The sequence below is a fragment of the Borostomias antarcticus genome, assembly GCF_949987555.1.
Source record: "Borostomias antarcticus genome assembly, chromosome: 7".
NCBI classification, from domain to species: domain Eukaryota; kingdom Metazoa; phylum Chordata; class Actinopteri; order Stomiiformes; family Stomiidae; genus Borostomias; species Borostomias antarcticus.
This window is the reverse complement of record NC_140240.1, coordinates 10,841,817-10,864,113: the sequence shown is the minus strand read 5'-3', so window position 1 is coordinate 10,864,113 and position 22,297 is coordinate 10,841,817. Positions and strand designations below refer to the sequence as shown.

Below are 22,297 nucleotides of genomic sequence, written 5' to 3'. Positions count from 1 at the left end.
CGGTTAGTGCGTGTGTGTGTGTGTGTGTGTGTATCTCCGTGGTTAGTATTACCGGTTAGCGCGCGCGTGTGTGTATCTCCGTGGTTAGTACTGTATTACCGGTTAGTGCGTGTGTGTGTGTGTATCTCCGTGGTTAGTATTACCGGTTAGCGCATGTGTGTGTGTGTATCTCCGTGGTCGGTTTTACCGGTTAGTGTGTGTGTGTGTGTGTGTGTGTGTGTGTGTGTGTGTGTGTGTTTGCGTGTGTCTGTGTGTGTGTGTGTGTATGTTTCTCATGTCTCTCTGCTGTGGGTCTCCTGTTTGTATGTCTAACGAGCGGCACAGTGCCGTAGTATTTAGCCTCACAGCAAGAAGGTCCTGGGTTCGATTCCCGCTTGGGACGCTGTTAGCACTGGGTGAATGTTCTCCCCATGCAGGGTTGTCGGGTACCCAGGTGGGGTTCTATATCTCCCAGGCTTTTCTGTGCGGAGTTTGCATGTTCTCCCCGTGTTCACAAGGGTTTCCTCCCCCAATGTGAACCCCAATGTGAAAAACATGCAGAAGAACAGATGGTCTTCAGTCCTGTCCCTGACCAGGACCTGGACTGAGCACTTGGACTTGGTCCCTGGGCGCCACTGACAAAGCTGCCCGCTGCCCCTGGAGGAGGACAGCTTAGATGGGGAAAAATACAGAGGACAAATTCCACCTGTATTGGTGTGTGTGTGCGTGCGTGTGTGTTGTGTGCTGTGTCGCCGCTCACGTGTGTGTGAACTGTAATTGCATGTCACCACCGTGCAGTTGATTAAAGACCCCGCCTTTAGTTTCTGTAATGAATATTGTTATTAACGTCGGCGCGCCGCGTCTCTCCCAGGACAGACAGAGCGACCGTCACAGAGAGCCACGTCTGACCCTGCGGCCGCCCAGCCAGTCCGCCACCTACGCCACCGTGTCCAGCTGGCACCACCAGCCGGAGAAGCTCGTCCTGGAGTCCTGCGGCTACGAGGCCAGCGTAGGTCACCTTCAGCTGCTCCAGTTATCTCTCTGCCTGTTAACATCAGCAGGAGGTCGTGCTGTAGCTCGCGGTTCAATGTAACTTTGGGAACTTCCTAACTTCCTGACTTTTATGATCATTTAATTCAACTCGGATATTAAACCGGCAGTCGATATCGCCCTTGCGAATTCGCCAAAGCCTCTTGAAGGTCTTCTATGCCAGAGCTTGTGTGTTGTGTTAAAGCGCGGATGTTGTGGCCATGTTGTTTATGATTCTTCTTCCAGTATCTGGGATCTATGGTCATCAGGGATCTACGAGGGATTGAGTCCACCCAAGAAGCCTGTGCAAAGATCAGGGTCTGTCACCTGACTCTTCTAGGCGCAGACTGGCAGCCAATCATTTTATTTATAAATAGATCAAAGGACTCTGCTGAACCTACGTATTCCTTTGTCATTTCCACTTGTTTTCCAGAAATCAAAGGACTCAAAGAAAGGTCCTGTCGTGATCCTGTCCATCACCTATAAAGGAGTCAGGTTCATTGACGCAGCCACCAAGGTAAGAGGGACAGAGAGAGACCTGATGAGTTCATCATCATCATCATCATCATCGTCATCATCGTCGTCATCAGGGTGAAGCAGTTTGCAGTGGACTCCGATTGTCTGTGCATTGTCAGTCTGAATCATAGATCAGGCTCTTAAGCGTTTTGTTTAAAGGGAGGTGTACTTATGAGACCTGGTGAGTAATACCACTTGACTGCCTACGTTGAATGCACTTCCCGTGAGTCGCTTTGGATAAAAGCGTCTGCTAAATGACTGTAATTAACACCGTAATGAAAGCAATATAAAGGATCCTGCTGCCTTCGCTGGTCCCTCTCATAACCGCTCTCCTCCCCCGTGCGTCCCCGGAGTATTCAGTAGGGAACAACGCTCTTTTCTTCCTTTGATTGAAAAGCAATTTGCGGTCTGTGCTGTGATTGGCTGACTCCCCCCCCCCCCCCTCCTCCAGACCATCGTAGCGGAACACGAGATCAGGAACATTTCGTGCGCGGCGCAGGACCCGGACGACCTCTGCACCTTCGCCTACATCACCAAGGACCTGAAGAGCGGACATCACTTCTGTCACGTGTTCAGCACCGTGGAAGTGGTGAGTTCCGATCGACGTTCCGCACACACACGCGCGCACACACACACACACACGCACACACACACACACACACACTACAGAAGAGGACCCTGTTATCAAATACGTAAACATGAATAGGGCCGCAGAATCTTAATTCATTATGAAAAGTTCTAGGAAATGACTTTTCGAGTAATCCGAATCTGACTGATGTAATTGATCAAACGTTGTTGAGATACTGGGTCTGGTAAGGAAATATGGATTTTCCTGCTGAGTGAGATATGGATGATTATTTCCTGACTAATTACATTTCTTCATTAACAAGGAGCTCCTGCTAGTCAGGGATTCAGGGAAGAGCAAAGCACAATATAATGGCCTCATCCAAATCACTATCGCTTTCCTGCTGGGAGGTTGCGAGTGTCCTCTTGACTCTGTGTCCCCGCCTCCTCAACAGACGCAGACCTATGAGATCATCCTCACGCTGGGACAGGCGTTTGAGGTAGCCTATCAGATCGCTCTGCAGGCCCGGGCCAGGCAGTACATCCCCCCGGCCCCCCTGGGGTCAGAGGTCATCGAGACCAAAGCCAGTCGGCCCGTGTCACAATCCTGGAGCAGCATGAGGAGATCAACAGTGAGTACCAAGCAACCGTGTGTGCGTGTGTGTGTGTGCGTGCGTGCGTGCGTGCATATCAGTGGGTGCCTTCATTCTAGGGCTGTATATAGACATGAAATTATGCATGAGCGCGTGTGTGTGTGTGCATACGCGCATGTGTGCATGCACACCATTGATAAAACCACGCTCAAACCCGGTGACCCTGAGCCGGCCGCTGGTCTTATCGCTCTCACACAAAGGGAGACGATTTGCAGTCAGTGGCAAAAGTGATGACTCGCTACTCTCCGCCCTGAATTGTGATGAATGAATAATAGTGTTATTTCTAGCTTTATAAAGCAGGATGTGATTTCCTCTGGGACGCCAGGGGAGGGGGGGTGGGGGCGATCCCCTGCCGGTGTCCGGCCCTCCTCCTCGGTTCCACCAGCGTATTGATTAAGAGTGTTGGGCAAATGTTTGCGCAAGCCCCCGGGCTGTGTACTGACGCATCGACCTATCAGAATCCGTATAATGGCGAGCGCTCGGCGATCCCCGCCGCCCGAGAGAGAGGGAGAGGTTCCGCCTCCGGCGCGCGTCACAGCACAGCCGAGCCTGTTTACGCTCACCAATCACCAGGTTATATCACCGCTCCTGCGCCTGAACACAATGTACGATCGCCTCTGTGCATGAATTCAACTTGGACAGTGGTTGTTCTTTTGCGAAGGACTGTGCTGTATTTGTGTTCATCATCTTTTAATCTAGTCCACGAGCACACCGTTTTTTTTCTTAGATTGTACGATTGATCCTGATTAAAGACATATTTCTTTATGAAGGCTAATCTCGCCTCCCGTGTTCATGACAGCCCGCCAAGCGCAGTTAAGGTGCCGAGTTTAATTTATAGACCCGTCCGCTTCAAACCTTCCGTATAGGAAGAGCTGCACCATCTGACAATAATCTAATGTCATAAGGGCGATGGCTTGATCAATATCATATTTCTGCTTGGCTGTGGTCAGTTCAATGCCTCTATAATCTCTCTCTTTCTTCTCTTTCCCTGTTTAACTTCTCTTTGTTCTTGTCTTCTTGGTCCTCCCGTTTCCCAGGGTGCACCTCTGCTAGAGTGCCGCTGCTGTTACTGTCACACGTGCACCACCCACCGCCCCTCCTTCCTCCCGTTGCACTCAGTTAGCCCTGGAGTCCAGGTCCTCCTTTTTCCTTTCCTCTAATCATCCCCCCGTCACCCGACCACCCTCAGCTCCGCCTCTTCACCCCTCCCCTCATCCTGTCTGCCTGCCTCGCTTTGTGCCGTGCATCCATTCCTGTGTTGTCGTTTTAACCGTTATTTCATAGTGCTATTGATTTTCTCTGCTCTGTCGCGACATACACTGTGTTCTCATTGTCATTCCATTTTAGCTTGTTTTCAGATAAGCTACAGTGTCAGTTGTTGATCTCTTGTATTGCTCTTTTACTCTGCTGGGGGGGGGGGGGGGGACATACCCTGAAGCTAACGTGCGCGAGGTTGATGGATGGGTCGTAGTGCTGCCGGCTAGGTCATGCTACACATGCAGAAGCAGCACAGCAAGGTGTTCAAAGTGATTTGATGAATGCCGCTCCTCATCTATATTCAAGATCTGGGATTAGTTTACACCAACTGAATCTGGTGTTTTGGATGCCAGGCTACATGGTGGAATGATTTAGTTGGTCTACGGTCGAAAGGGATTTCTGGTGTGATCCATTCCAATTGAGACCTTTGAATTGGTTGAATCATGGGTAGCTCTTGCCGTTAGACGGCATTCTAATCCTATGATGAGTAATGGTTGCGATGGCGTAGCAGCGCGCTTATCTTGGTAGTTAACGCTGTTGACGGCTGACTTCTCACACGTGGAGAGAGGCCATGGAGTGCGGATGACCTTGGGGATAAGAGTCACGTGTTCAGGCTCCGTACGGAGCGGTTTTTCCCATCATTAGCAGTGTTCCGGTTCTAGCCGCAGACAGATGGTGCCATGTGGTGTGATGGAACGCCGCTAGCCAGGCCTGTCAGCATCCTGCTCCCCCATCATCTCCATGCTGTGGGCGGAGCCTCTGCGTCTCTGATTCCTGGGGGGCGGAGCCTCGGTGGCTCTGATTCCTGGGGGGCGGAGCCTCAGTGGCTCTGATTCCTGGGGGGCGGAGCCTCGGTGGCTCTGATTCCTGGGGGCGGAGCCTCGGGGTCCACATGAGTACTGGTCAGCAGCGAGGAAGGTGTGGCGCGCGCTGGCCTCTCCCACTCCCCGCGGTCTCACGCCCTCCTCTCGCCCTCCCCCCTCCCTCCCTCCCCCCTCGGCAGATCGACCCCCTGGAGGCGGACGCAGACATGCAGTCCCTGGGAAGCACCACCTGGCTCTTCGACCCGAGGGACACCAACAGGCGCCCTGTCAGCACCAAGTACGAGACCACCATATTCTGAGGCCCCGCCCCCACCCACCCGCAGCTAGTACCACCCTGCCCCCGGTCCCTAGACCTTAGTCCCCCTCCACCCCTCTCCATCTCTCTCTCTCTCTGTCTCACACACACTAGCCCCGTCCGTGCCTTCTCACTGTGATGGTAGCGTCCCTGAGGCCCCGCCCCCGGTCCCCTCCAGCCTTGACCCCCGCCTCCGCCCTCCGTCCTCCTGCTCTCTGAAAGCCCCCCCCCCCACCACCACCGCCGCACGGCTGTCCCGTGACCCCCGACCGTTCGCCCCCCGCCAGCCCCCCCCCAGCCCCTCCCGCTGTCATCACGGACAGGGTCCCCCGGCCTGGATGGACCTGGACCCCAACGGCCTCGCCTCGTCCCCCTCTCTCAGCCAAACCGCCTCCTCCTCCTCCTGCTTCCCCGCCCGACTACCTGCATCTGCATCCAATCCCCGATCGTATCATCGAAGATAAACTTTTTTTTTTTTTTTTTCCCTCTTAGCTACTTAGTTTTTCACCGGCTCCTATCAGCATGTTTTGGTTGTTGTTTGAAGTCAAATACCCTCGACAGTAACGTCCTCTTTTGTGAATCGCCAAAGGAACTAGATCTCTTGGGATAATTCCTTCCAGTATTTTGGTCCACATGCAAAGTGGGGCAACCACTGTGGCCAAGTACTAAACAAGCCATGTTTCCACTCTGCTCTCCACACCAACCAGCCAACCAACCAACCAACAACACCCTTGACAAGAGGCTGAACGATTGCCTCTTCCTTTCCAAAAGGAATTACATCTTTTTTTTGACAGATTTTTATTGCTTTGTTCTTTTCTCTTTTTTCCCACCCCTCAGGCAAGTTACACTTTTTTTTTCTTTCCCCATCTGTAGCTTGTCCTGTCTTACCAGGCATCTACCACTGTGAGGCGCTGTGACGAGAGAGAGGCACCTCCCATACTGGGCTTCATTTGCATGGGATGCCAGATGGACTGAAATATCAGACATACGAACGACGACAAACTCTTTTTCTACTCTTTTTAGTCAAACTGTAATGGATTGCCAGTGACTCTCCCCTCTCCGTTTGAAATTGACCAATAACTGAACCATTTACACCCTGTGTGTCCGAGCTCACACACACACACACACACACGCACACACACACACACACACACACACACACACACACGAGTAACAGCTTGCCAATGCTCCACTAGTAAACTTAGCCTTACTTCAACCAGTCAATCCAGCCATCTATGAATCTATCTGTCTGTAATCCAGTAATCTTACCCCCTCCTATCTCAAAGTCCGCGTGGCCTCCCTGGCTACCTGTCTGCACGCCCCGCCCCCCCGCTGTGACCAGACCCACAGACGTCCTGTGCCCATGGATAATGTCATGAGAGGGGTGACCCAGGTCTCTGGGTCACGTGGCTCAGCCTCTGGCCTGACCCTGCACTGTTACTGGGCAGTGTGTGTGTGTGTGTGTGTGTGGGGGTTTGAGTTCATGCTACTGTAGTAGCCACTGAGACTGTGATCAGAGACACTGATAAAACTTGGCACTATCCCTTTGTTTAAAAGGAAAAAAGCAAAATAATGTTTAGAAAAAACAAAAAATCAATGACATGATGGGTCGTAGAATTGTAGAACATTGCAGTATTCAATGAAAAAATATACCCAAATGAAATGTATTCATCTGACCCTGCAGTATGTATCAATCGATCAATCAATCAGTCAGTCAGTCAATCAATCAATTATATTTCAAATATATTATATTTATAAAGCACATTTCATACACACAACACAATGCACTTCACAGAAAAGGTGTGTGTGTGTGTGTGTGCATGCGTGCGTGCGTAGGGGGAGGTGTATTCATATGAGCCAAGGCACTAAGTGCTGCAGGTCTCCTTAAGTAGCATCTGATCATCTGATGGGAGCTAAGTTCAGGCCATGTCACGTTGATTTAGCCTGCGAGCGAGTTTCCCCTGAGCCCGTCCAGTGTCAACACCGATCCGCGTTCAGATCTCCGCGTTAGTGGTTTTCTCTCGCTGTGACCAACGCCGAGGATCCCGAGTCTACAGGTACCTGGAGTGTCTACCTGTCTGTGCGCCCCGCTTGCTCTGTTCTGTGTTCTGGTGTCTGTCAGCATGTCTGCTGGTCTGACTGGAGAATCACACTTATACCGTCACAGCTGTGGTCTGGTCTCCCTGTGTTTCTGTGTGTTTTGTAGCTGTGTGTCATTGCCGCTACGTTCTGACTGCTAAATGTAGCTAGCTGTACTCGACCACTGAAGCATGATGTTCTAGCAGCGGGCGCGTGTGCTTCGTCCCCGTGACGCCTCCAGCCAGCCGAGGTCCCGATATTCTGTGGCGGCGTCTGTTCCCTGTTGCTGTATTTTCTTCGTCATTGCTAGCTTTTTTGTGTTAAGTCGTCTTTTCGTTGCGCAGCACACACCACCTCATCTCACCCACATGATCCGCCACCGTCATTTCCCGTTGCACTCTTATCTGTGTGTGTTTTGTCTGCCTCATGTGTTCTGCAACGCCACACTAAACATGCCCTGGTATTTTGGATGCGTATGAATAAAAGCCTTACTGTTTTGCGAGACAGCCGAGGCTGTTTGAAGCTAACTCTCTTGTGGTGGCATGATTTATCGCTGTGCATGTTTCCGTCTTTTAACATCACTGTCTCCTCTGTGTAGCTCACTCCAGCGTTCAAGTTCCCGGACACCCGGCTGTGATAAGAGGGGCGAGCAGCCGCTGAGAGTGTGTGTGTAAGTGGAGAGAGAGAGAGAGGGAGGGGGCACTGTCTGGAGAGGAAGAGAGATGCACGCAGACAACCAGAGCTGGTTTGTTCCTGAGGTCACCACTCGATGTCACCCTTCTTAACCCCCCTCCCCTGTTAGACATCACTATAAAGAGAGGAGAGGAAGGTAGCCTAGCTGTCTGAATCGGTCAGCTGACCAGGGCCTTGCCTCTCTGTCTGGAGAAAGGTCAGTCTGAAAGGTCAAGCGAGCTCAGCCCCACCCTGGCTGTCTCTTCCTCCACCCTTGTTAATGTAGGTACTGTAATGTATAGATCACATAAAGGTGGACTGTTGGACCTTCCCCGAGCGTGTCTACTGATTCAGGTCTATTGCAGAGATATGGCAACTGTGAGGATCATTAATAAAAGGGTCAATGAAGAAATGTAATAAAAGTGTAAAACTACTGTACCAGCATACCAATGCTTTGCCCATGTTTGTGGACAGAGTGGGGTTTGTCAATGATAATAATGTGATACTGTTTCAGATTTCAAAGCAATATATACATGAAATTAAATGAAAAAAAATCTCCCTTAATGTATTGTATTGGTGTTTTTTTAAATTTAATTTATAAATAACATTGACTTTCGTATTTGGAATGACAATGCATACAGTCTTGAAAGATTATAGTATAAGTTTATTTGGCGTTTCTTCAAAAGTGCTTACTATCTTTGGTAAATGCTTTGTTTTACATAATCTACTCAGTCATACACATCATTTGCTAACGTACGTACATATAAACCCAACTCCTCAAAATAGAAAAGAACAAAGTACTTATTAAAATACTTGCAAACAAACAAAACAAAAAACTAATGTTTTATAACAGTTAATTTGCAACGTTTTCCTTGGAGCATTGTAATATACTGTATGATAAATAATCTAAATATGATGGCAAATTTATGAAAATATATTCCACTTATCACGGCCTGTGAATATGCAATTTCATTTTTTTTGTCTTAGTTTTTATGTGGCATATTAGTTCTATTTACATTCTCCTACAGTCTTAATAATATCTACAGTACACTCAGAACACTCTCTTTGTATTCAAAGTCAGAATGCAGCTTATGCTGGTGAGATGAGTTTCCAGACCTCCAGGTCGGGTTGGGGGTGGCAGGGGTGTAGCCTCAAATGAGTCTCCGGTGGGGGGGGGTCTAGCGCGAATCCTCCCCCATCTCGGCCTCCCCCTGCGGCAACAGCAGCCCGCGGAGGATGGGGGCGTAGAAGGGGCCGAAGACGGCGCGGTTGAAGTGGAGGATCCCGCCGAGGGCCGCGGTCAGCTCGGCGAGCTCCGCCCCCAGCAGCAGGAGGGCTGGGGGGGGCGGACTCCTCTGAGAGGGGCTGGCCTCCAGCGTGGCCCGCAGGTAGCCCCGTACCCTCTCTCCTGAGTGGGAGGGAGGCAGAGAGGGGAGGAGGGAGAGAAGGAGGAAAAGAGGGAGAGAGAGAGATGGACGGAGAGGCAGAGAAGGATGGGGAGGGAGAGGGAGGGAAAATGAGAGAGAGAGAGAGAGAGAGAGAAGTCAGTCTGCTGCTGCATTTCCCATCTGGCTCACATGTACCTGACACAGTCGACACAACCAACAGAAACGTTCAGTTTGAAGCTTCCTGGCATTTACTCGATGCTAAAGCCGCTTTAGAACACCAGATACAGATGCTTGTAAAATACAATTCTAGATATAAGAATTTACAGGATATAACAAAAATATAAATGATAAGCTAAGCTCCATGGGTGCCACTGACCTGGTTGCCCCTGGAGGACGACAGCTTAGATGGGAGAAATTTAGAAGACAAATTCCACCGGCGACCCCCAAAGTTATGTGTGTGTTGTCACCTCTCACCTGTGTGTACATGTGTGTGTCACTGTGTGGTTGATCAAAGACTCCTCGGGTCTTGTAATTGTCATTATAACCCACCTATAAGTGTGCGTATGGGGTTGTTGTCCTTCCCCAGGTCTAGGATCTGTCCCTTCAGAAGCTCCAGGCTGTCCTGGCTCGGTGGCGCCCCCCCGAGGGAGACCACGGCCTCCCTCACCTGCTCCAGGACCTGCTCTCCCAGGCCCAGCAGCGCCCCCTGCAGGTCAAAGTCCCTAGGTTCACCGCAGAGAGAGACAGTTAAGACTATACAGTGCAGTACATTCAGGAGGAATGGAATCTGGACAGGATAAGGGATTATGGATCTCCCAAGGCAAGGCAGAACATGGAGAGCGGTAACTGTCAAAACCAGATCCCGGAACTGCTCATTGGTTTCTTCTCTTGAATCCTGAGAAAGAGCTTAGCAGCATTCCAAAAATGTGCTATGGAACCACTTCTACCCAATAGAAGAACCCTCTGGAAAAAAAGGTTCTAGACAGAACCTAAGATTCCAGATAGCACCTTTATTCAGTGTACTAATACTGGAGCTAAGATCAGTCTGTAACACTTTTTTTGAAGGGGAAGGCATAAGACTGACATGACAGTTTTTGTGCGGTTGTGTGTGGGGCAAAACAAGCCCACACACAAATCATGCCCACAACAATGCTCTAGACTGCGACCAAAATGCTTCCATATGCGACCATTATTATTTTTTGAGTATTTGAGATCAAATTTAGCATGGTCGCATTTGTGTGAGTGCACTATGACCGAGGCTGTTTTGTGCACGTTTGTGTGTGCACACTAACATATTTCCATATCGTAAGATTCCTTCATGTGTCATGTCATGGTTATGAGTGTCATGAGGGTCATGTTAGTCTTATGCACACCCCTTCAAATAAAGTGTTACCGATCATACTTGCAAAGACAGTCCGATCCACCACTTGCTCTGTTATCCATTACCTGCTCCCAGAGACAGCCAGAACACATGACCTCATCTCCTCTTACCTGCTGTGACTGCCCTCCAGTAAGGCAGTGATGGTCTGCTTGAGTTTACCTACAAACCCAGGCAGGGAAAAAACAGTGCCCCCACACTGTGTGGTGGTCAACAGCAGTACTGCAGCCTCCAGAACCAACAGGTTCAGCCTCTGACCCAGTGCGTCCAAGCGGGCTCGGTCCATCAGAACCATCTGGGGGGGGGGTGCATCGAAGAGAAGTGGGGGTAGAGAGGGAGAGAGAGAGACCATTTGAAATCACCCCTATGAGGGAAATACCTGGTCATCTCTGTAGCCTTCTTTTCTCTGTACAACTACTACACCATATGAACTCTTAACTCTGTTCATATCTTTGTGTCTGTGAAGGGAGAGAACCTGTACCTCGGGGTAGTTCTGGTTCTGTGGGTCCCAGGTGAGGAGGGCCAGGTAGGCTCTGTTGAGGACCGCTGTGGGGCTGACCGGACCATGAGGAGGAGGATGGGGGGAGATCCCCTCAGGCCCGGATGGAGCAGCAGCTGACATCTCATCTTGGGCTGCCCCGCAGAGCCATGCAGTGGTACGGTCCAGGGAGGCTAGAGAGTGGGTTGATTATTTTTTTTTTAAGAATTTAAAGAAAGGGATACTATATTTCATTAGTTTGCTTAGCTAGCTTGAAAGTACATGTGTTTGCTTGGCTAGTTTATTTAGCTTTGGCTAACAAAATCTGACTATATTATAACTGTTTAGCTTACTGTATAAGCTGTAATATTATACTTATATATATTATCTTATATACAAGTGTTCCTGAACCCATTCTTTCTTCTCGGAGGACTGACTTTATAACTGACTGGAGTTTATGGAGTATTAAGTCTCAGAGATTAGCTGACTTGAGGATGTTGATGGAGTGTTTACTCCAGTCCCTTGCTCACCCGGCTGCTTGTCCAGGATCTGCTGGAACTTGGCGCGCTCGTACTGGACGGCCTGCTGCCGGAGCTGGGGCCTCAGGCTCTGCACGGTGAAGTTCACCATGTCCGTCTTCATCAGGCCCAGGACACGGAAGCTCTCCCTGAGATGGGATGAGGAGTCTCATTAAAGGGATCAGGACAGGAACACCATGGAAGATCTCCCCGAGTTCGAACCAAGGAGTTTAATTTAAGAGATTAGCACAGGAGCACGGTGCCCTCGAGCATCGAAGAGCATGGTTGATTTGGGACATTATCAAAGATAAATAACTGTGATTATTATGAGGTCTCCCATTAAACAGTGTGACCGTTTCTACAGTAATACTGTCAAAGTCACATAGAAATGTATGGTTATTTCTAATAGATTTCCAGTCTCGCGATGCCAGACTTTCATAGAGAGTGACTTCTGACTAATAGATTTCATACTCCATCTTTGGTTTATGCTTATACCCAAACTGCACTGCGGTCCTACTGTAGGCGAAGAGCTTGAGTAAACGGAGCTCCACACAGTGGCGTGTTCTTCCCCACACCCGTCTCTTACCGGAGGATGTCCACCGGGTCGGAGAGCCCGCGCAGTGCCCTGATCTCGGGGTCGCGGACCGGGGCGCACAGGGAGCCCATGGTGCTGATGATGTAGCCAGCCAGCCTGGGCAAGTCCAGCGCCCCGTGTTCGGCCTGCTGGCGGATCAGAACCAGGTCCAGAACCTCCTCCAGCTGGGCTCGCAGCCTCACGTGACCGGGCAGCAGCAGGGACAGCAGGGTCTGCCCGCGCGCACACACACACACACATACATACAAACATACATGCACATACATACACACACATGCACGCACACACACAAACATACACACACGCATGCACACACACACACACAAACATACATACACACACACACAAACATACATACACACATAAATACGCACAAACACACACACACACAAAACACGTACGCACACGCACAAACACACACACACACAAATGCATGCACACACACACACACAAATGCACGCACACACACACGACAATCAGTGAAATCTCCAATTCGCCCCTCACTTCATTGTGGATGTTTACACCTGTGAATATCTACACTGACCTTCATCAGGAGCTGAATTCAAAATGAGACACTGTGACACAAACGTTTTGACTGAGCATGATGTTGAGGAGAGACCTTGAAGGGTTTAAGTCAGGACAGCAGAGTCACTGCCCATCTTTCGCCATGAGCTCAAAACTCACCTCTTCAAGAAGTACTACCACGATCCTTCATCTTAAGTACCTATTGTATTTGTATCTTGCACTTTGACCTTAGCACTAGCGTATGCTCTTAGTCTTGTTTAGAAAGGAGATGCACTTGTAAGTTCTGGCGAGTAGTGGTTCACTGACTACCTACGTAAATTCAATTAAAGTAAGACGCTTTGGATAAAAGTATCTGCTAAATTATTGTAATGTTAATCTATACCATATTATAACCTCCTTGGTTTAACGTGATCATACTTACAGTCTTCAGCTCCTGTAACAGGGTGACAGCGTGGGTATAGTCTGGCGGGCTCCTGGCTAGCTGCTCCCGAAGAATGTCCCAGAATGCACGGTGAACCATCTCCGTCACCCTGCCCTCCAAGCTGTAGGAATGCGGTTGAAAGTGAATTTTAATTAATTAATTAAATTACAGTAAATAATGATTTTGATGGTGTTGATTACATAGCAGGTGTCTTCTGTAGCTTCTCTCGCACCTGTCTCTGGGCGGGCTGCTCTGTCTGAAGCAGAAGTCTCTGTTCACCACAATCTCATGAGCCAGGCTAAGATTAGACACACAGTTCTCCAACTCTATCACGTCTGATATCGGGGCTCCTTTGGTGGGGCTTCCTGCGAAGGGAGGGAGAGAGGGGAGGGGGGTGTAGAGAGAGAGAGAGAGGAGGGAGAGAGAGGAGAGAGAGAGAGAGAGAGAGAGAGGCAAGAATGAATTGAAGTGAGCTTCCTGCACGCAAGCAAGTAGCCTACCATCATCATGTTAAAGCTGTTGCTAACATATCACATACCGGTATACATAACATGACATAAATACGTATACATAACATATCACATACATAACATATCACATAACATAACACATACCGGTAAATACGAATACAATAATTTACCTGTAGGGGAGTCCAGTTTCTGGAGACATGGCACATCCATGGGTGCGTCTCCAGTCTCTTCTTTGCTTGCATTCGGCATTGCAACTACATTGATTAGAAGTTGGTTAACATCGGTGTAGCCTATATAGGCCAACAAAATATCATTACTGTTGATTAGCCTACTTTTGGTAAATCCTTTAATTTAACAATGGCTTAGCCTACTTACCAACACGTTTGGTTTTAAATAAACGAAACGCTTCTAAGTAGCCTAATCTGAGAGCAGAAATTAATTTATGCACAGAAGCCAAAAATCTACTACCTACGGCTGTAACGGCGATGATCGAAACGCTTGTGAATTGACTTTGCTACAGTTGTTACGTCAGCGCTCTCAAGTTCAAAATCCGACCAAACCACTTCACGGTTGGACATTTTAAAATTCGATTATCTGCACCACACCGATATTTTAAGCTAGAGCTTTGAGAACGAATCGATGAGCGAATGTAAAAATCCCAACAGTAATACATTGCTGATGTTTTTTATTTCAGCTTCAGACATGTTTCTTGATTTGTCACTTACACTCCACACCCTGGGCGGATGGTTTATTCCACGCTCAAACCATAACAGAGGGGCGTGCTTCTCACATATTCCACCTAGTTCCGCCCCCAAGACATGCCACAATGTAGCTGTGCTTTGTAGTAGTTATAATGGTCCAGTGAAAAAGCCATAGTGTAGGCTACTAAAGCACCCGAAACTTCCTTGTTCATACAGAAGCTACAGCATACGCACAAACACACAAGTAAAACATGGACTATGGTTACATTATGTTGCAGATCATTTATCACTGAAAAAAGTTTGTGTTACAAATCCATTCTTTGATAAATACAGGCATTTGACAAAGCATTACCTCGAACAATCCAAAAACACAATTCACCATTCATCACAGGACCACAAAGCACAAACAGACAAGATAGGAATTTTATAAAAAACACTCAAAAGACAACTTAGTTGAACCATGATATTTACACGTTTGCATATTTAAAAATATTAAAACAACAACTTTTTATATATAAAAAAAAATATGGATAACTTAACAAGCAAATACAGGCATGTGATTCCTCGATTCACACACTTAATAACAGTCTTTTCTGTAGAGTAGCGTGGCTCTGTGTCATCCATCTCACTGTAGGTAGGACGTGTTGGCGGAGACCCGGAGTGAGTAAAAGTGCTAGGCCTGAAAGGGGACATCCACAATATTCCTTGATTTGTGGCTTCCTCACAGCACAGCTGACAGTCGTTTACGGTCTCGCCTCCCCGTGAGACCCTGCGAGCTGGGATAAATAAGTTATGGTGTGTTCAGGTAAACAATGTCTTAAATCACTTTGGAGAGAGATTAGAGTCGTAGTGAAAAGGGGGCACTAAGGGGGCGTCTCCTGCCGCATCAGAGCAATGAACCAGCGACTGTTTTACAGCTTTCCTGTGGCCCTTGGCTGACACACCTGTGAATGGATGTTCATAACATACAACACCAGCCAATAAAACATCCCATGTTACGGTATAGTCAATGATCATTCACTTCGGGCAGAAAGTCATTTAAAATCTTTCACAATTCACCCCCCCTCCCCTCCCCCAGACAAGTAATGGACTAGGCACTCCTGGAAATGCAGGGCAAGGCTCTTGCTGTGCTTTAAGCACCGCTGCAGTACTGTGTGTTGTGTCTGTAAGTCGGGCCGGTCCAGTGTTTGGTCCTGTGAGGGGTTCTCTGGGACGGTTGTCATGGTGACGGCCGTCGTGGTGACGGAACGTAGTGTCTGTGTGCTACAGGCGGGGGGGGGGCGTGGAGGCCGGGGTGGAAGTGACCCTGGGGGGGCAGGGAGGGAGAGGTCCTGGGGGGGGAGGCCCTGGGGGGCAGGAGGGGAACAGCCCTGGGGGGCAGGAGGGGAACAGCCCTGGGGGGCAGGGAGGGAGAGGCCCTGGGGGGCAGGGGGGGAGCAACCCTGGGGGGCAGGGGGGGAGCAGCCCTGGGGGGCAGGGGGGGAGCAGCCCTGGGGGGCAGGGAGGGAGCAGAGAGAGCAGGGCTGGGAGGCAGGGGGGGAGCAGAAAGAACAGGGCTGGGAGGCGCTAGTGCAGACGGAGCTCAGGTCAGGTAGTCATCAGTGCGGCGGTGACGAGTCTGTCGTCCTGTCCTAGAGTGTGACTCCTTTCCATCAGACACTCATACACACAAGCACACACACGCACGCAGACCAAACACTTTCTCTCCCTGACCAAACACACACACACACACTCTCTCTCTCTCTCACACACACACACACGCACACATTCTCACTCTCTCTCACACACACACACACACTCTCACTCTCTCTCTCTCTCTCTCACACACACACACACACACACAGACACACACACACACACAGACTAAACACTCTCTCAGACACAAACACACACTGGCAGCATTATCCTATATGGCTCTCCCCTGGCTAGGAGTCTTTGAGCATGCTAATGCGGGCGTAGATCTTCAGAGCGGGTCCCAGTTTGATGTTCATGGTGCTCATGAGGTGGTCCTCCTTCAGCAGCAGCATGGCCTGGCCGTCGATCTCCTGAGAGCGGAACTCCTCAGCGATCTCCAGACAGCCTGGTCACAGGACCAACAGGACACAGTCAGACAACAGTCACAATCAACCAATCACAGATCAGTCTGGCCACGCTCCCATTCAGATTTAAGTTCCACCCGGCAGATACTGTACTTGCTGGGCCAATCACAACCGTTTATCTAAGATTGGGCAGGCTTGGTACAACGACTGTACCCGTTTGATACGCTGACACAACGACTAATCCACGTTTCTTTGCTCTGATTGGTTGTGGGTCTATTCAATTCCGTCCAAGGCATTTTGGTCTGCGACCGTTGATAACGATCCCTTGGGAATCGAAAATAAAAACTCAGCAACTCTAGACCCTTCGCATTTTGCCAATTGGGTGTGGCGAGGCCAGGCTACTGCACATTAGTGTTGTCACGATACCAAAATTATGACTTCGATTCGATACCTGCCCAAAATATCTCGATACCGAAACGATACCACGGTGAAAATCTAAAACATAAGGAAAAGCAATGGAATAATAGATGACAGAACATGGAACTTTAAATTGTTGGCCTTCTTTAGTGCTCTGTTCAGTCTTTTTGCATCTTTTGAGTCTTTATCATATTTCCTGTAGCTTTCAAACACAGCTGGAAGGGAAGGCTGCCTCGACTGGGTGGTTTGGGATTGTGCTGGCATCTGTTTGTCTGTGTGGGGAGAAATCAATAAATTATGCCTATGTTGTTGCAAACTGTGAGATAATCAGAAGAACTTGAAAAGCTTATTATTATTATTAATTAACCCAGGCCTATTGAAGCATATTTGCTATTCCAAATTATCAGAAGAGATAATGGTCTCACGGTTAACAGTACTCTCGCTCTAGGAGGTCGGAGCAGGTATTGATTTTTTTTGTCACACGTGCGCTAGGCAGAGAGCTAGGCTTGCAGCCAGGCTGCAGCTATGCTAGCTAAAAGTCTCATGCTACGGATGAAAGTTAGCTTCTCTAGCTATGATCTGGTGCAATAAATGTACAGTAGGACCCCACTTATCCAAACCCAACGGGACCGAAGGTCGTTCGTATCTCTGAAATGTCCGGATGACTGAAACTTATGTTAAAATGCACCACATTCAATAAGTGGTATATGTGCATTCATACATTCAAACATAAGGTAGGCTACTGTAAATATCCTTCGGTTGTATTCAGTACTGGTGTTGCTGCTGTGTGCATCTTATCTTCTATCACATTCGCTAACCTGTCGCTCTTTGAATTGTTTGTGTAAGTCGGCATGTCTGTCTGCAAGATGCTTTGCCAGGTTGGTCGTATTGGCTCCCTTGGCTTGTATAGATTTGTAGCATCGTTTACAGATGGGCTTTGTAATGTCCGTGGGCTTGCCCTCACTGTCGGCTCTGTAAGCAAAATATGCCAGATTTCGCTGCGCGCATCAGCTTTATCGACAAGCTGTGGACGGTTGACATTTGTACTTGTAGCCATCTCAGGCTAGTTACCGTCCTCTCGAACATGCTGCGTGCATTGGAGGGGGGAAAACTGTTGCGCTGCTCGCTGCAGAGTGAGAGAGCGAGAGCGCGCGCACACCCACACACATATACTGCCCCGCGACTCGGGGATCTTGGGAGAGAGAAGCAGCGCACTAGCCTACAAACAAACACGGCTTCACTGTCGCATGAACACGACTCAATACGGCTCTTATTAAAACACTGTCTTTCTCAAAGTATCGATACTTTCAATTTGGGTATTGTACCGTTTTTGACGACAGAGTATCGCAGTATTTTCCTAGTATCGATACACCGTGCAACACTACTGCACAGTACCCGTGCCGATCCAAATGCAACCCCTTGAAATTTGTGAAACGCTGTAGATATAACGGTTTGGTGAATCGTTGAGCAACGTTCCATTCATGGAAAGAGTGTTTTGCATTGTGTGCGGATTCAGGTCCACTGACCTGGCAGGGAGCAGATGAACTCGTACACTTCCTCCACGTTCCACTTGGTGGGGTCGTTGGGCAGGAAGTGCTGTGTGAGGAGTGGCAGCTCCCTGGCTTCCTGTTCCAAACCCCTCCCCGCCTGGTGGTGCGTCGGGGGCGGGGTCGGGGCCGGGGGTGCGGCCGGGGCCCCGGAGCTGGCGGCTGACAGGGGCGAGGGGGGCTCCTCGTAGCTGGACATGTCCGAGGGGCTGGATTCGCCCTGGCTGGGCTGGGAGGGGAGGGGGGAGGACACCGACCCGCCCTGGGCCTGCTGGGGCGACGGAGACAGCTTCTGGAACGCAAGACCCAGAGAGGCAGTAAGTCCTGATGGCTGGGGGGAAGGTTTCCGACTCAAATCACAGATAAAGTGCATAAAAGTGACAGTATGGGTGCCTATCTTCACAAAAGCATGCTTTCATTCACGCTTGTTGGTTGGATGCGTGTGGTCGTTGGTTGGATGCGTGTGGTCGGTGGTTGGATGCATGTGGTCGTTGGTTGGATGCGTGTGGTCTGTGGTTGGATGCGTGTGGTCAGTGGTTGGATGCGTGTGGTCGGTGGTTGGATGCGTGTGGTCGGTGGTTGGATGCGTGTGGTCGTTGGTTGGATGCGTGTGGTCGGTGGGAGTCGGTGGTTGGATGCGTGTGGTCGGTGGGAGTTGTGGTCGCGGACCGTACCTGCTTCTTAGCCTCCACGCTGCTGGGTCGTCCCACGGGTCTCCGGCGCCAGCGATTGGCCTGTTTGCTCCGGTCTGGCCGGAACAGGCCCATCCTCTTCGTACAGCCCACATTGTACCTGTTCCACACAATAAGGATCGCACTCTTAGGCTGGAAACATAGCGGCCGACGGCCTGACGTGAACAGTGGGGGTTCTAGCCGTGGGGACGTATCGGCTCGGTCGGGGTGCATTTTCGCCCTCCTGTTTGGAGCGACCGGGGGCTGTCTGGAGCCTTGGCTCACGTGTGCGGAGGGGGCCGGAGGGTCAAGACGACGAGAATAAAGACGTCAGTATTGCTGCTGTATTTTCAAAACATCTGGCGAACCTTTAGGCTAGTAATCAGGATTTTCATTGTTGATAGCCATGGCATTGAGAGGCTCTGTTGAACATGGAGATAAAAGCATTTCCTGAATGCAACGGGTTTATTCACAACTAGATACACGACTGGGCCCACCACCTAAAGGGGACTATGATTACTCAGATCAAAAACCATTTGAGTTTTAACTGGAAAGAGCAGACTTTCTATCGGTACCAGCATTACAGTAGAATCACAGCATAGAACTAGCATTCTACACCAAATACAGTGAGTCATGCTCCATAGCATTTTGTATGGGACTGTTTTAGAAACGCTAGCGAGAGAAACATGAGCCTTAAAAATATGTAGCTATACTCAATGTCGTAATGGAACATATATGCATAAAACATTGTTTCATTGGAATGGCACGAACCCAAAACAGGCCAAAACCAACATTTATCATAAATCATTGAACAGTATGTGACCAGTACACATTGGGCTTTGGACTGGGCTACTGCTGACATGGCCAGACAGCAGAAGGCAGTTCTAGCCCTAATGCAAATGAAGATTAGGCTAGACATGAAGAGCTTACGCTGATTGAAAACGGCAACATAAACCAAGCGACTGAATGGGTGGTTTGTTTACAAGTAGGCTAGACACAGGACGCAGCCCTTGACCCATTTCGTAATCCTAAACCCGATAAAGCATCCGGCGCAATTCCGGTGTCTGTTCTAAACGACGACTTGCGCTCACTGAGGCCACCTCTGGGTGGTGCTAATGGGCAGCTGGCAGTCGGCTTGGTGTATCGGACCTTCCTCGGACCCCAAGACACTGGAGCCTTCATGTGATGATGGAGCTGGATATCCATGGACAATGAAACCTCTGAACAGACTATTGTTTCGCTTTTTATATGTTGCTCAGCATTTGATATTTGGGCTTGGCTATACAGTATTTTTTTTGCTCAGGTTGTCATAGCGAATAGGAAAATTGTTCTTAATTTACATTCCTAAGGCCATTACCACTAATGTGATTTTGACCCACCTCTTTGCACAGACCATGGAACAGAATCTCTTGGAGCCCTTGAACTTGTAGGCGAAGTCCACCCAGCCGCAGTATTCACAGGTCAGCTTTGGCACATCGGCGTCGTCTTGGTCTTTCAGCTCTGCGAGACCAACCATACAGTTCCTTCCATCACTTACACAATAGAATACAAGCCAATGTCTTTGTTGTCATTGTGCCAAGGTACAACGCAATTAAATTAGCCTCAACTTGAGTGCAACTTGAGAATACATGTTGCATGGCAAGTGGTGGTAGATTGTGCCTAATTATGTAACCAAAACAATATTGCTCCAAGATGGCGTACAGCTGTTATTTAAAAAAAGCCAGCAGTGCAGAGATCCCAAACAAGGCTTTAATCTGCCAATCATTCAGTCAACCAGTCAGCCATCTAGCCACAGCCAGTCAGTCAACCAGTCACTTCAGCCCAAACCAGTCAGTCCCCTAGACAGCCAGTAATTCACACTCTGGTCTTAAACCAACCAACCAACCAGTCAGACAACCAACCAGCCAGTCACAACTCCTGGGGGCCAGCCATACAGTCCCTGACCAGTCAACCAGTCTCCTAACCAGTCAACCAGTCCCCTGACCAGTCAACCAGTCCCCTGACCAATCAACCAGTCCCCTGAGCAGTCAACCAGTCCCTGGCCAGTCAACCAGTCCCCTGACCAGTCAACCAGTCCCCTAACCCGTCAGCCAGTCCCCTGACCCGTCAACCAGTCCCCTGACCAGTCAACCAGTCCCCTGACCCGTCAACCAGTCCCCTGACCCGTCAACCAGTCCCCTGACCAGTCAACCAGTCCTCTGACCAGTCAGCCAGTCCCCTGACCAGTCAGCCAGTCCCCTGACCAGTCAGCCAGTCCCCTGACCCGTCAACCAGTCCCCTGACCCGTCAACCAGTCCTCTGACCAGTCAACCAGTCCCCTGAGCAGTCAACCAGTCCCCTGAGCAGTCAACCAGTCCCCTGAGCAGTCAGCCAGTCCCCTGATCCGTCAACCAGTCCCCTGACCCGTCAACCAGTCCCCTGAACCGCAACCAGTCCCCTGAGCAGTCAGCCAGTCCCCTGATCCGTCAACCAGTCCCCTGACCAGTCAGCCAGTCCCCTGAACCGCAACCAGTCCCCTGACCAGTCAGCCAGTTCCCTGACCAGTCAGCCAGTCCCCTGACCCGTCAACCAGTCCCCTGACCCGTCAACCAGTCCCCTGACCAGTCAACCAGTCCCCTGAACCGCAACCAGTCCCCTGACCAGTCAGCCAGTTCCCTGACCAGTCAGCCAGTCCCTTGACCAGTCAGCCAGTTCCCTGACCAGTCAGCCAGTCCCCTGACCAGTCAGCCAGTCCCCTGACCAGTCAGCCAGTCCCCTGAGCAGTCTCACCTTGTGGCGTCAGCTCCTCTGCCTCTGAGTCGGTGCTGTTCCCAGGGTTGCTGTCGGGGGTCTTGTCAGGATCAGAGGAGAGCTGGTGGTCCTTCTCAGGACTGTCCACCAGCAGTGGGAAACGCTCCATCTGGAACACCACAGAGGGGTTCCTTATCATTTCATTTTTTATCTTAACCTTTATTCATACAGGAGAGGCTTTTGAGACTTTAAAATAGTAGTGTTGTGAGTACATACAAGATACAAAGACAAAATCATCACTTCCGTTTCCTGCTGGTACTGAAAACCTAAACAGCTGTCGGAAGAAAACGTAGCCCTTTTCGGGACTGTTAGATAAGGCCGTTGGGCTACCCCTCCCTGTATCTACAGTCCCTTGTCCCTCCATAGACCAGCTGTCCTAAAAGGGATCTCCCTCTGTTCGAACAAGCGGCGGCTCTCAACAAAGTGTAGCAGAGACATTTCAAAGATACTCACTCACTCAGGAGGGTTTCTTGTTTCTTCATAACTGGAGC

At 49.7% G+C, this 22,297-nt stretch overlaps 3 protein-coding genes across 3 annotated transcripts in view; 1 reads left to right on the top strand and 2 right to left on the bottom strand.

Moving 5' to 3' along the window:
* Positions 1-5,581, top strand: part of anks1ab (ankyrin repeat and sterile alpha motif domain containing 1Ab) — a gene marked incomplete at its 3' end in the record, with an annotated part of 37,535 nt that extends 31,954 nt beyond the window's left edge. Inside the window, exons 8-15 of the mRNA XM_084441331.1 lie at positions 851-988; positions 1,255-1,326; positions 1,442-1,525; positions 1,976-2,113; positions 2,544-2,720; positions 3,779-3,877; positions 5,002-5,099; positions 5,296-5,581. Coding sequence (XP_084297457.1) covers positions 851-988; positions 1,255-1,326; positions 1,442-1,525; positions 1,976-2,113; positions 2,544-2,720; positions 3,779-3,877; positions 5,002-5,099; positions 5,296-5,581 — 1,092 coding nt within the window. The remainder of the gene's footprint in view (positions 1-850; positions 989-1,254; positions 1,327-1,441; positions 1,526-1,975; positions 2,114-2,543; positions 2,721-3,778; positions 3,878-5,001; positions 5,100-5,295) is intronic.
* Positions 5,582-8,852: 3,271 nt separating this feature from the next.
* On the bottom strand, positions 8,853-14,097 carry LOC311310978 (T-complex protein 11-like X-linked protein 1). Its single transcript, XM_084440582.1, has 10 exons — positions 14,017-14,097; positions 13,812-13,895; positions 13,404-13,536; positions 13,172-13,292; positions 12,217-12,437; positions 11,643-11,779; positions 11,116-11,306; positions 10,748-10,929; positions 9,806-9,978; positions 8,853-9,276 (listed from the first exon to the last, which is right to left on the bottom strand). The coding sequence occupies exons 2-10, from the start codon at positions 13,888-13,890 to the stop codon at positions 9,047-9,049; spliced, it is 1,467 nt and encodes a 488-aa protein (XP_084296708.1). The 5' UTR covers positions 13,891-13,895; positions 14,017-14,097; the 3' UTR covers positions 8,853-9,046.
* A 544-nt stretch (positions 14,098-14,641) lies between these two features.
* The window catches only part of phc2b (polyhomeotic homolog 2b), a 37,126-nt gene continuing 29,470 nt past the window's right edge, over positions 14,642-22,297 (bottom strand). Inside the window, exons 11-15 of the mRNA XM_084441076.1 lie at positions 21,786-21,915; positions 20,396-20,516; positions 19,020-19,137; positions 18,325-18,637; positions 14,642-16,422 (exon numbers count right to left, since the gene is read on the bottom strand). Of these exons, the coding sequence (XP_084297202.1) occupies positions 16,268-16,422; positions 18,325-18,637; positions 19,020-19,137; positions 20,396-20,516; positions 21,786-21,915 (837 nt within the window). The 3' untranslated portion in view covers positions 14,642-16,267. The remainder of the gene's footprint in view (positions 16,423-18,324; positions 18,638-19,019; positions 19,138-20,395; positions 20,517-21,785; positions 21,916-22,297) is intronic.

Coding starts and splice junctions, on each gene's coding strand:
- LOC311310978 (XM_084440582.1), bottom strand. CDS start 13,890: ATGCCGAATGCAAGCAAAGAAGAGACTGGAGACGCACCCATGGATGTG. Junction 12,438..13,171: donor TGTTACAGGAGCTGAAGACT/GTAAGTATGATC, acceptor GCGCGCGGGCAG/ACCCTGCTGTCCCTGCTGCT. Junction 10,930..11,115: donor AGAACCAGAACTACCCCGAG/GTACAGGTTCTC, acceptor CCCCCCCCCCAG/ATGGTTCTGATGGACCGAGC.